The following is an 11,963-nucleotide window of genomic DNA, read 5'->3' on the forward strand; positions in this document are numbered from 1 at the left end:
TGTTCAGTTCTTCCCACTTGTTCTGGGGTCCACTTAGAATTCTTCTTGGCCACCAGTTTGCGAGATTTATCTCGATAGATATCTTTCATTTCCCAATTTCGAATCCACAGTGGGCGCCATTCCTCCCAGTCAATAACAGACAAACCTTTTGCCTCTGGCTCACGTATGTATTTTTGCACATCTCCAGGCATCTTTTCATAGTGCTGAGTGAGGCTGGCAAGCTGTGGAAGACCTCCATTCACTGCAGCACCATCCGGTTTATAATAAGGATACAACCCAAGGCGCTCCTTATAGAAAATTGTGAGATTCTGCCGGACAAAGCCCTCATTGGGGGATGCCACAATGTCAAACAGTTTCAGAGATAAAGTTACACCATGTCGCGGGGTACAGTCCTGTGTTGGGGCATTCCAGACAAGAAGAACCGGCTTTCGGGAATATAACGGCCATCTTGTCTGCTTTACATCCGCTGAACATATGACTGTCCATGAAGCCAAGAGAGTTAGAAGGAACCAAAGAAGCTGGCCAGCTGTGGTGGAGACAAAGTGAAGTACAGCCTCCATGGTCACGGCTCACCTTTCTTCCTTCTCTATAAAAGAAAAATAGTTATTTTGTAAAATTCTGCCCCAAAATAAAAAATAAAATAAAATAAAAAAAATCCACATATCTCCAGAGATGGTCCAGGTATTTCAGCACTTCTTTATGAAAAACTGAAAAATCTACTTTCAGGTGCACAAAAGCAACACTATCTCATGCACAAGTGAGTATGGCGAAAATGGGAATAAATGTTGTTAGGATAAGGTTACAGTGTAAAGACATGACATGTCTAAAGCAAATTATAGGAACAGTTAAATTGTGTTTTAAAGCTGGACTGAAAATTAAATCAAAAACAACAAGTGAAAATATCTACCTTGGACAGTTGGGTTAGCGTTAGCTGATTTTCTCTCAGACTACTTTAAACTTCTGTCCACAAACTTAGTTAACATAACTCAGCCAAATCAGGTCAGAGTTCACTGAATCCGAGAAACGTGCTAAACTAAATTAGCTAACGTATGGTTTCTTCTACTTCCTGTCCGGTCTGACCTGTTGCGATAAAGTCGAGGACATTGGCTTATTCCGCTCATGTAACCGTTAGATAAATTACTCTTCCACTACCCTGCTGTAAAAAAAAAAAAAATAAAATAAATTAAATAACAGTCACCGTCTGTTCAATCCCCGTTGATAGCAGACAATTTCACCAATAAGGCAACTGGACTGTTGACCGTGGACATTTCCTTGGCAGTGACGGGGGAATTAAAATGTTGAGCAGCAATAGTTCAGTCCATTGAGTTACTACCTGGGGGGGTGGTCTGAATTTACGTAATACGTTATTTTCTCTTTTTGTCGTTTGCATTTGTACCTCTTGACGCTGTAATATAATACAAAACAATTATACTTTACTGAAATCCTAACCTTATCGGGCATAAATCTGAGGGTAAATTACATTCCAGTGTCGTTCACCCTCTCCCCCTCGGTAAAGACCAAAGTAGTCGGTTCTCTAAACTCTGTTGTGAATTAGACTACTGAAGTAAATGTTATCAATAAGACCATTTAAGCTATAAAACACAATGTCCACTCACAATATGCCCTGTTATTTCGCTTATTTAAGCAACGTTTAAATAACTAAAAATTACATCCTAAATAGTTTCAGAGTAAAAAGATTGAATCTAACTTGAATGAATGAATGGAGCACGAGACATTCATGAGGTGCATATCATAAAAGCTCTGATCCTTTACTTGAGTTGAAATCATCAACACAAAATCTCCAGGTCACTTGAATCTTTCTCAGAATAGGCATAATTTAGTGTTTAAAAGAGGAGAGTTACTTGATCTTGAAAGCTGCCAGGCTATTCTTCTATATATTTAAGCTTGAATATGAGCTATTACTATTAATGTTGTTAAAAGTATGTCTCTTAACAGTAACCTCTTTGTCCCTTGTCTGAAGATGAAAATAAAACAATCAAGTTGCTTAAACTGTTCAAAATTGGGATGCAGGTCAAAGTTTTATTCTGCTACGTTATTATAGTCTGAATTAACAGAGGAGACAAACACAGTTCTTCATTTTGTGTTGAAATCCCTGTATTTAAATATCCAGCAGACTCCAGCTCTGTCTTACCTTTACACACATACCATATGTGCAAAACACCACACTTTACCTTTCCTGAAAAGTGGGGTGTTTCAGAGTAGCTCTTTTTCTTACTTCTTTGACATAACTAAATTGAGCCAGATTCAAATCTATACCCTTCATAATAACAGCGTACACACTTCTGTCATTAACAGGGTACACAAAACACTATTTTATAATAATCTTATGACAAGACCAAAGCAGTAGACAGCACATAGATTTTACCATGAGTCAACTCAAAGCATTTATTTCTGCCAGATGTTGGCTGGGACAAGTGTAAATTTGTCTAGGTAAACCACATGTTGGAAATCTTAGGTCAAAGAGCAATGTTCAGCTAAAGGTGTGTTGATTTTTTGTGTTGCAATGCCTGGTTCTTCTCCGTTACATGATGTGTGCAAAAAAGCTCTTAAATAAGGGCAAGGTTGTGGAAGGGATTTGGCAGAGCCATCTTTATTCTCTAAGGAGAACAATATCACAGACAGCTTTATAGAAATCCCTTTCACATGGAAATTGCATCGATGGCCTCCGCTTCTCTTTTAACTCCATCCATTCCTCATTAGTAGACACACACTTCACCTTCTAGCAATGACTGCTGCAGTAATTTCCTCTGCAGGTGGAAGTCAGGAGAATTATTTCTACTACATGGGCGAAAAGGTCCCGTCAGTTCACTTCAGTTTCCAAAGACTATTTGACATCTAGCTTTTCAAAGACCTAGTAATTGTTTTATGAAGACTTGCATGGCAAACCACATTTGACACCAAGGAAAGGAAATTTCCTCCACTCTCCCCTTTCAGTTTGGATAACAAATTAATTGCATTCACATAAACAAAACTCCAAATGTTGGTATTAATGCAGAGTATCAACACTTTTTTTCTCAGCAACAGTAGTCCAGGCTTGTGGCTCAAAAACTGAAAACTTCTTACAAATTTTGATTCCAAGGAACCATAAGGCTTTAAAATCTCTAGATTCAGTGCGGTTAAACCACACCATCAGCACAAAATCACCCAACAAAATAAGTGGACTATCAGGCATCCACAGCCAGAATTGTAGAGATGGTCATAAATCCCAAAGTAACCAGTCATAGCTCCTGAAACTATTTACCAACATGCAGGTTTAAATTCAGTCACAGGTATATACTTACTGTACCACCAGTTATTACCTTCAATATGTAGAATCCTGGCTCCACCCAAGCTGCTAAAACTCCGTAATAAAAAGAAAAAACTGAACATGACTTCAGTGTTTTCAGGCAGTTACATCCTGGTGTATATTTTAGCACCTTCACCTGCAACAGAAAATCTAGAAGACTTCAGCGAGATAGGCAACAATATTGCCAGATTTCCTTTCTTGATAGAATGACGGCTTGTGAAGAACATGCACTTTAATATGAGATTCAACTATGATGTATACATTTAAAAAAGGACCATGACCCAGTTCAGCATTTCAAATTGTAATTAAAAAAGTTAGAATAAATTAAAAGTGAAACAAATTGTGCCAAAGCAGCAAACAGGATCTCTTATTTGACACACTGTTGCTGTGTACATATGTGAATCTGAGGTCACTGAAACAAGTCCATCCAACATTGTTATGACATTTATACACTTTAGATTTGGTGAGCCACAGACTGTCAACTTCCTAGGCTACTACTGATAAGCAGATCCTGTTCCATGCATAATCAAGCAAGCCATTGTGGTGTCAAAAATCCCCGCTCACTCTAGATATGACTGTGACAGGAGAAAGAGTTATCTTCTTGAACTCCTAGAGTTCAATGAATCATATCAGAGAACAATCTGCAGCAATAAACTTGGGACTCATGTGATCCCACGTCAGTGCACGTTCACACATACAAATGTGCACAAACCATGACCTGTAAACTGAGTAGGTTTTGCCATCTTGGCACCCTTCTAGAGCCCCACTGGTGACCTACTCTATGTCTAACTGGACATAAGCCAAAAGCAGACATGCAGAGGCTCAGAACACATTGCATCGGCCTGTCCACATCAGGGCATCACATACATCAAGAGATCATGTTATTTTAAAAGGTGGTTCAGGCTTCCAGTTGTTGGGGAAACCACAGCTTGGAGTTGACACAGTGGTTCATCTGAGACATTCCTCAGACACTGTCAGGCTTCACAGAGGATAACTGGGAAATCTACATGGATGCATGGGTGGTCCAGCTTTATAATTCCCTGGAAGGACACAAAAGACATTAAAGTGATTTGGACTAGTAATACAGAAAACTTAAATAGGTGAATAAAATCCTACCATAGGGTTTTTGTAGTTTCTCACCTGAGGCGTTAGGTTTTTGTGTATTCTCTTCAGTTTCGCTTTTTTATGTCCATTTTTTGTCACAATTGTCTCTTCATAGAATTCATGGGCCAAATCGCCATCTTCATCAAAGAACATAGAGCTGCAGCAAAACAAAACAAAAAACATCTGTACATGTATGCCTGTATTTCCAAACCTTAAGTAAATACAAAAATTATAAGTAATACTGAGCTGTGGCATAGAAATATTACAAAATATAGTGTATAACAAACATTTTTGTGCACATAATGTATTTTGTGTTGCACAGAAATAGAGTTGATCAATATGTGAACCACTAAAACAAGACAATCTCAACAAAAACAAAATGATTTTAAGGTGTCAAGCCCTCAAGACACAGCAAGCTGGTTAGCTTGCTTATGGCTTGGCCCTGTCTGCTGTCCTGGGAACTGTGTCCACTGTAATGTGATAGCTTACTTTACATAGTGCCTGAAATCTAAACAGTCATCTTTGTGTCAATAATATAAATTTATGGCACCATGTTGCCCAGTGCCATGTAACTGTGTGACAATGTTTTCAATGCAACCACAGTGTAAACATTGGTACATCTCCTTCTTTTTTCCTTCAAATGAACAGATAACACAAAATATTCACTACTCTCTATACAACTCACTTACACAGTAGTTTACACTTTAATAAGCAGTAAATTGAGATTTTGAAGACTTACTGATCACCATTTTGCATCATTACTCTCAGTATCTTTCTAATCTATAAAATGCAGCATATTTTGTTATGGGATTATCAGCAGAAGAAACTGTATGTGCCATGTACACCACTGTTTGTTCCACTGTGGAGTTTTTGAGGCCGCAGTAAAACTTCAAAGTGAACTCAAAATCATAAACTCCAATAATAACTAACTATGGTAAAGAAACCATCTACATTTTCTTGCACAAGAAGAATAATGTGCATATTAGTGCTACAAGTCAATGTGATTATTAGAACATGTCATTATACCAGTCTGCTATAATACATGATACTGAGGCTATATTCACCTTCGTCTAGTAAACACAAAAGGCGTTGCACCTGGGAAACTTCGAACTCTTGCCAGTGACTGCTCGTTGCCATCCTTGGTTGGATCGTCCACATTACCTGAGCCAGAAAAAGGCCAAAATCCTTTGGATTTGGAGCCACTACCACCCATCTTCAGCTGTAGAACATTATTTTCTTGGGTCACAGTACTGCCAGTGGTGCTACAGTGTTTCTGTACGAGATGAAACGAGACCTTCAGGAAATAAACAAACAAACAAACAAACACACAAAAAAAAAAAAAAAAAAAAAAAAAAAAAAAAAAAAAAAAAAAAAAAAAAAAAACCCCATCAATGGGTCATTTTAGGTTATACGTTTTGACAACGGCAACAAATGTTTACAGGAACTTCCTATTTTAGATCGAGAGATAATGGAAAAGGCTCAAATTGGGTACACATTTATTTCTGATTGTTTATTTGTGAACAAGAAACGTGGTACCACAGACAGGGACAGTAACTTACATTAAAGAAAACCAACGGCAATACTGTACAACACCTACATTTGCATTTATAGCCGCTGCAAAAAGACAGAAGACGAGATAGGACAGAAGACAAACAGCAGAAAATTCCAGACTAATCCCAAATCAACCTAGGTCAGTATGTATATCTGTTAGCAGGCCACTGACATGACAGGGCATCCATACAATGCCGAGATTATAGGATATTAACACAAGCCTACCAATGTTACACTCCTGGCTAGCCTTATGTCATGTTTGCAAATCGGGTCAAATTGCTAATTAACATCAGGGCACCTCTGAAAAACATTAGTCAGCACTTAAGAGGGCTCGGTAGCATTGGGCTAATTTAGCTAATTTGGCTAGTTAGCTTTGACCCACCGTTAAGAAACGGACCCCGCTTGCATTAGTTACTGTAGATGGCAAGTCACTTTATGTCCTGTCTATTAACATTACCGTTAGCTAAAGAGCAGTACTGGCATGACCCAGGACAACATGTTTCTCCCTTGTCCACAAAATCACGATTACGTTCCTGGCGTTTCCTTGAACTAACGTTTGATAAGTGGCATTTGTCGCTTCAGCTTAGTTAAAGCATACCTAAAGTAGAGTCAAATATTTTCGTTGCTGAATCCGTCTCGCTGGGCTGCTACGTTCAGACCTAATAACACAGCGACGCTAGCTGTTCATACTAACCACTGACGTCTTCTTCTGTTTTCCTCTGACGATTGGGGAAAAAAAACATTGTCGCCCCCACGTGGACAGTAGTGTAAAACAGGAAACAAGCAAGGCAGCAGCTAGAATCTGAAGAGTAGCAAAAACATACTGTAATTTAAATTTACTGCTGTACTGTATCAGTATGCTACACTATAGAGCCAAAAATATGTGGACACAAAATACGTATGTAGGCATTTTTTGGTTTGTATTAGCAGGCTATACAAATAAGGGACATCCTAATGTTGCTGCATAGAGTGATATTTTAGGCAACAATGTGCTTCCAACTATATAGCAACAATTTGCACAAAGCAAAATCCCTAAAGGTGCCATTATCTGAGTTTGGTGCAAACTAACTTGATTGGCCTTTGGGCCCTATTTGTAATTCCATCCAACACCTTTAGGTCAAATTTGACAAATGACTATTCCAACACTAAACTCATTAATCCTGTAGATGATTAAAATTAAATTTCTGCAGCCAGGTTCCAAAACCCTTCAACACTCCAGAAGAGTGGCGCTATTATAGCAGCATATGAATGACCACAAATATAAAATGAGATTGTCAGTAATCACACATGGGTGTAACGTCCAGGAATCCATATAATTTTGGCCATATAGATTTTAATGCTGGCCATACAAAACTTTATCAAAATTTTAAATTACAGCAAGCTGTGGCATCAAATTACCCATGATTTATTGTCACCAGTTTGTTATATATAGCATAAACACAGTTTCACATTTTAATGTCCAAAATTCAATCCATTTCACAAGTTAAAGTGTCAACATTTAAAAACAGTCAAAAAGATAAGGAATCTAAACGGCACATAATCTAAAGACAAACCAGATAAATTCCCAGAATGACTCAAATGTGTCTTAAATAATCTAATCAAGCAGCATGTTTTTAATTCTTCAAGAAATACCTGCAATGAATTTAATCCATGATCATTTTTGTTTGTTGTTGTTGTTGTTGTTTTCGCCAATCCAGTTCATAGCAGTGACTCCAATTGCACAAAAAGTGGCAGCGCCCTTAGGCATAGGTCACATTAAATGTAACAGCTGTATCCTTGCTTCATAAACAGCCTTTATTCAAACCAACATCACTGAGTCCTTTCCTTCCCTTTTACATTGCTGTAAATATTCCTATGGTATTTTTCAAAGTGGCAGAATGTTCTTTTTCATGTAGAAATTTGAGGATCAGCGGCATCACTCTAAATCAGCCAGGGGTAGTAATCCTTGCCATGGCCTGCTTCATCTTCTCTCTAGCACAAGCGTAGCGCTTCTCAATCTGACGGATGTACTCTTCTTCCTCACGCTGCAGAATACGCAGGAAGTTGTGCAGCTCAGGAATGCTAAATGCATCCCACTGTCGAGGAGAGCAATTGTTAGTAGAAACAGTTGCATATACAGTACATACTATAGATTGGATTTGTAGGCTTATTAGATGAACTCATACTCAAAGCCAAATGGAAACTTACATTGACATCCCCTGTCTCACTGTCTTTCAAAACCAGACTCAGAACTTTTTCACTGGGGCCAGCACACAAGCGTAGGTAGAGTGGACATTCATCATCAGACAGTTTTCGCATGTACACTAAGGAGAATAAGAATCAATACTTCAGATTTAAATACTTACTACTGTTTTGTTTTACAATAACCACACAACATCAAGAAAGGCACCTTGACTTTGTCTCTCAGTGCGTTCAAACAGGGCAAACTTGGCTGGGTTGTCCACCACGGTGAACTTGTTGAGCAATGCCTCGATGACTTCTTGTGCCCGTGTTTGGGAGCTTACATGCAGGTGCTTTGCAGTATCTTTGGGGAGGTAGAAAGATGTCCGCCGTCTAATCTGTTTAGACTGCTGATCATCCTCCTGTGTGGAGCGCAGCTTCTGAGGAGGAGGGAGGGAGATCGGACGCACTAACTGAAAATGGACTTTGATGAAACCAGTGTAGGACCCGTCTTTGTTCTGCAGTAGATATAGATATACAGCATAAGAAAGGGATTTTTTTTTTTTTTACAATACAACATAGTCTGCAAACTATGACATGCCAATATGATTAAAATCCGAGTTTTGAATGCCTGAATGTTCAGGGAATAAAGAGTTACTACTCACAACCACCATGTAGAAATTGCTGTTGACCTGAGCATTATACTCCATAACCTTCTGGTGAATCTCACCAGCACTTAAGTCTTTTTTACCCAAATCGATCTGTTCATCCTGAAAAGTAAAGAGCAGGTACAGTACAGCAAATAGGCCACACGATGTCAGCAGAAAGCTTGTCTTCAAAACTGAGCTGTAATTAAGTGGAAGAAAAAATAGCTCTTAATCTATTATTACAAAATAATGGCCATGCATGACTTAGTATCATCAAACCAAGAGGACAGATAATCTATCCCATAGCCTCACCGCTGACCTTCTGACCTTGTGAAAAAAAGATCAATATGAGGTGAAACACAGCTCCACTTTGCTCCACTTCTCACTCTTTGTGAGAATTTTGTCATGTACACTGACTTAGTTTGAGCTGTATGTTGGAAAATGTCTTAGCTGTCCTATGTCTGTTTCTCCTGTCTGGGGAAAATAGACTCTTCTTACAGCTTTTTTGACCTCAGCACTTCCATCTGCTCCTCCCTGACAATAAAACTTTACAAAGGCATCTAAAGGCTCAGCCCACATCAATTAAGATCTGCTCAAAATGTCTCCTGATGTTCTTGAGGTGCATGAGGAAAGCTGTGTAGTAGGCTAGTAGTCCTCACTAAGGTACTGTATTAACTCTAAAGTTTCTAGTCGAACCTAAACTTTATTTAAATGTGGTTTCCCATTTACAACTAACCACTAGTTTTATTTTTGATACATTCAAAATACTCTTGTGAAAAGTTATCTAACTACCTTATTGGCTTTTTACTTTACTAAACTGATTTGCAGGCTGTTTAAAATCAGTGGCAAGCTGCAGCAGAGTAGTTTATGAAACTTGAAGTAATGATTTTCAGCAGTGCACACAAAACAATCTCAACCCAAGCCAATTTATATCAATAATATTTGGTCTGATGAACAATTAAAGCAAACATTAATTATTAGAGAAGCTGTGGTAGTCTAAGGACCTCAGTAATGTCTTTGTTTGTAGCTCTGTAATAAGGACAGCTGTTTTATTGTGACCTTGTTAAGCTGTCCCAGCTCTCTCCTAAATTACTTGCTGTATAAATGCTTTGACAATGAGGAGGTAATATCTCTGAGGGTTTATGGCACACTGATGACCCAGTGGACAACACTGGACAATCTGTTGATGTCATTTTGCTTTGATCTACCCAACTACTTAATATGAAGTTGGAGCTGGTTTTGGGTCTGAAATCTTTTTTGTGAAACAATCTTTGAATCACAGTTTAGACTCATATTTCTTTGCAAATTACAGTGCTGCAAAATACGTCATTTTTGTCAGGTGGAAATATATCATTGTTCCTCACCACATTTGTGTCTGTTTCAATAGAGTCAACAGAGAAATCTGCCTGGTCTGTTAATAGCCTTCCATCTGTGCTGCAGTCCAGCTGGATGAATGGTCGACAGCGGTAGTGACAAGTGTAACTGCAGTCTGACACAGAGAGAAGAATACCATTAGAGTGTGCAGAGCCCCCTGCTGTGGATTTTGTTCAGGAGTCTGCCTGTGCAGAAAAACACAATCCCAAGCACACTAACTTAGACACATTATCTATGTTAAATAGGAAACATACCAACACTTGTGTATGCACAAAGTTAATATTATTCATGCTGATTATTGAGTGGGAGGTCACTGTCACCTGTTTGTTTTAACTGCTGCAGCAGTTTCCGCATTAAACTTGTTCTTCAACATGCCACACAAATGCCTTGAGTCAAATGAGACAAAGATTCCCAGGCTCAACCTGTGCCAGATAACACATGGAGCATGCCAGACCTTCCTCCAGATTTGAACAAACTCTGTGACAAAGTGTCTCACAAATGGAAAAAATAACAGGAGCATCCTGCGTTTTGGCTATACAGGAATCTGGAACGTGACAATGATATCACCACTGTGAGCTTTGGATGGACGTGACTGAGATACTATGGGGTTACAGAGCTGATATAGTGTAAATATATTTTAGCTGTTTCTTGGAATGCTTTTTTTTCTACATTTCACCTGTTTCTCAATAGTTAAATATCCATACCAGTTTTCTTTACAAACAGGCAACCACAGTGGTTCACAGTGTCTATGTTTAATCACACTGGTACATGAGGATTTAAGGCAGCCTAACACTGGATGTCATCCTGTCTCATGCAGATTTAGTGGCTGGTTGCCTGATTTTGGTTTTCAGGTCAGTGCCTACACAGTCAAATAACATGTTTACTGTGTACACACTAGTCTTAAAGGATAAAGCTGGTGCTATTTATTTTTTTATTTGTTCATTCGTTTATTGTCAAAAAAAATGAAACAAAAAGTCCAAAACCAACTATGTGCTCATTAATCTCTCAATACTTTTCAGCTTACAAATTCTTATCAAATATATCAGATATAAAAAAAAATTATTTTCTGTCGTGGGTTTGGTGTGCTAGCAAATATTCAGAGCACAGTGAATGTGTCAAATTAACTCATCATAATGTCAGTCAGTGTGGATCACTGACATGTTTTAGTAGTTTTTTGTCAGGTTTGCCCGGCTGCCCCTGCCTCTCTCACTTCTCTCCCTCTATGTTAGCTCCCTTACCCCTGATTTCTTTATCTGACACACCTGCTTCACGTCCCCTGAATCACCACCAGCTGCACCTGATTAGTTTCTTCCTATTTATGCCGTGCTCATCGTCCACTTCCCTGCCAGTTCTTTCTATACTCTATCCCGTTTCCACCAGTCGAGGCCCGGGCTCTTCCTCGGCTGGGGGTCTCCAATACCAGCACCCGTTGCAACCCAGAGGAACCCATGGACTTGGGACGTGCCCGTCTTCACCCCGAAGAGCGGGCCCGCCGTATCCGCACCGGGGCATGCCTTTTCTGTGGGGCTCCGGACCATCTTATAGCTACCTGCCCGGTGCAGCCAAAAGAGCAGGCCCACCAGTGAAAGTGGGGACACTGACGGGCCGTTCCTCCAACTCCACCAGGCCAGGTACCAGTTGCCGTCTTCCCGTGCTCCTAGAAACCGCTGGTCAGACGTCCTCCTACCAGGCACTTCTTGACTCTGGGGCCAGGGGCAACCTCATCGACCCAGCCTTGGTGGAACAACTAGGCCTTACACCGGAACCTCTGCCCCACACCATAGAGACCCAGGCTATCGACAACCGGCTGCTGACACGCA

The 11,963-nt window shown here is 39.5% G+C and overlaps 3 protein-coding genes across 9 annotated transcripts in view; all 3 read right to left on the bottom strand.

Moving 5' to 3' along the window:
• hyal2b (hyaluronidase 2b) overlaps positions 1-1,296 on the bottom strand; it is a 3,465-nt gene extending 2,169 nt beyond the window's left edge. Inside the window, 3 exon segments of the mRNA XM_020587448.1 lie at positions 1-5; positions 7-586; positions 1,199-1,296. The exon segment at positions 1-5 is cut by the window's left edge and continues 389 nt beyond it. Of these exon segments, the coding sequence (XP_020443104.1) occupies positions 1-5; positions 7-560 (559 nt within the window). The 5' untranslated portion in view covers positions 561-586; positions 1,199-1,296.
• Positions 1,297-3,330: 2,034 nt separating this feature from the next.
• Positions 3,331-6,679, bottom strand: tusc2b (tumor suppressor 2, mitochondrial calcium regulator b). Of its 5 annotated transcripts, none has more exons than XM_020587446.1 (4): positions 6,657-6,679; positions 5,476-5,705; positions 4,448-4,568; positions 3,331-4,347 (listed from the first exon to the last, which is right to left on the bottom strand). In XM_020587446.1, exons 2-4 carry the CDS (start codon positions 5,622-5,624, stop codon positions 4,282-4,284), a joined length of 336 nt encoding a protein of 111 aa, XP_020443102.1. In that variant the 5' UTR covers positions 5,625-5,705; positions 6,657-6,679; the 3' UTR covers positions 3,331-4,281. The 5 variants fall into 5 exon arrangements, with proteins under 5 accessions (XP_020443102.1, XP_020443100.1, XP_020443099.1 ...); XM_020587444.1 differs by lacking the exon at positions 6,657-6,679 and adding an exon at positions 6,561-6,650 and having other exon boundaries at positions 5,476-5,684; XM_020587443.1 differs by lacking the exon at positions 6,657-6,679 and adding an exon at positions 6,561-6,650.
• Positions 6,680-7,362: 683 nt separating this feature from the next.
• The window catches only part of rassf1 (Ras association domain family member 1), a 9,057-nt gene continuing 4,456 nt past the window's right edge, over positions 7,363-11,963 (bottom strand). For all 3 annotated transcript variants that reach the window (XM_020587441.1, XM_020587440.1, XM_020587442.1), the window contains 5 exons: positions 10,134-10,258; positions 8,788-8,892; positions 8,352-8,640; positions 8,150-8,265; positions 7,363-8,037 (listed from right to left, as the gene is read on the bottom strand). In XM_020587441.1, the coding sequence (XP_020443097.1) occupies positions 7,888-8,037; positions 8,150-8,265; positions 8,352-8,640; positions 8,788-8,892; positions 10,134-10,258 (785 nt within the window). In that variant the 3' untranslated portion in view covers positions 7,363-7,887. The remainder of the gene's footprint in view (positions 8,038-8,149; positions 8,266-8,351; positions 8,641-8,787; positions 8,893-10,133; positions 10,259-11,963) is intronic.

This window comes from Monopterus albus, unplaced genomic scaffold (genome assembly GCF_001952655.1).
Source record: "Monopterus albus unplaced genomic scaffold, M_albus_1.0 scaffold457.1, whole genome shotgun sequence".
Taxonomy (NCBI): domain Eukaryota; kingdom Metazoa; phylum Chordata; class Actinopteri; order Synbranchiformes; family Synbranchidae; genus Monopterus; species Monopterus albus.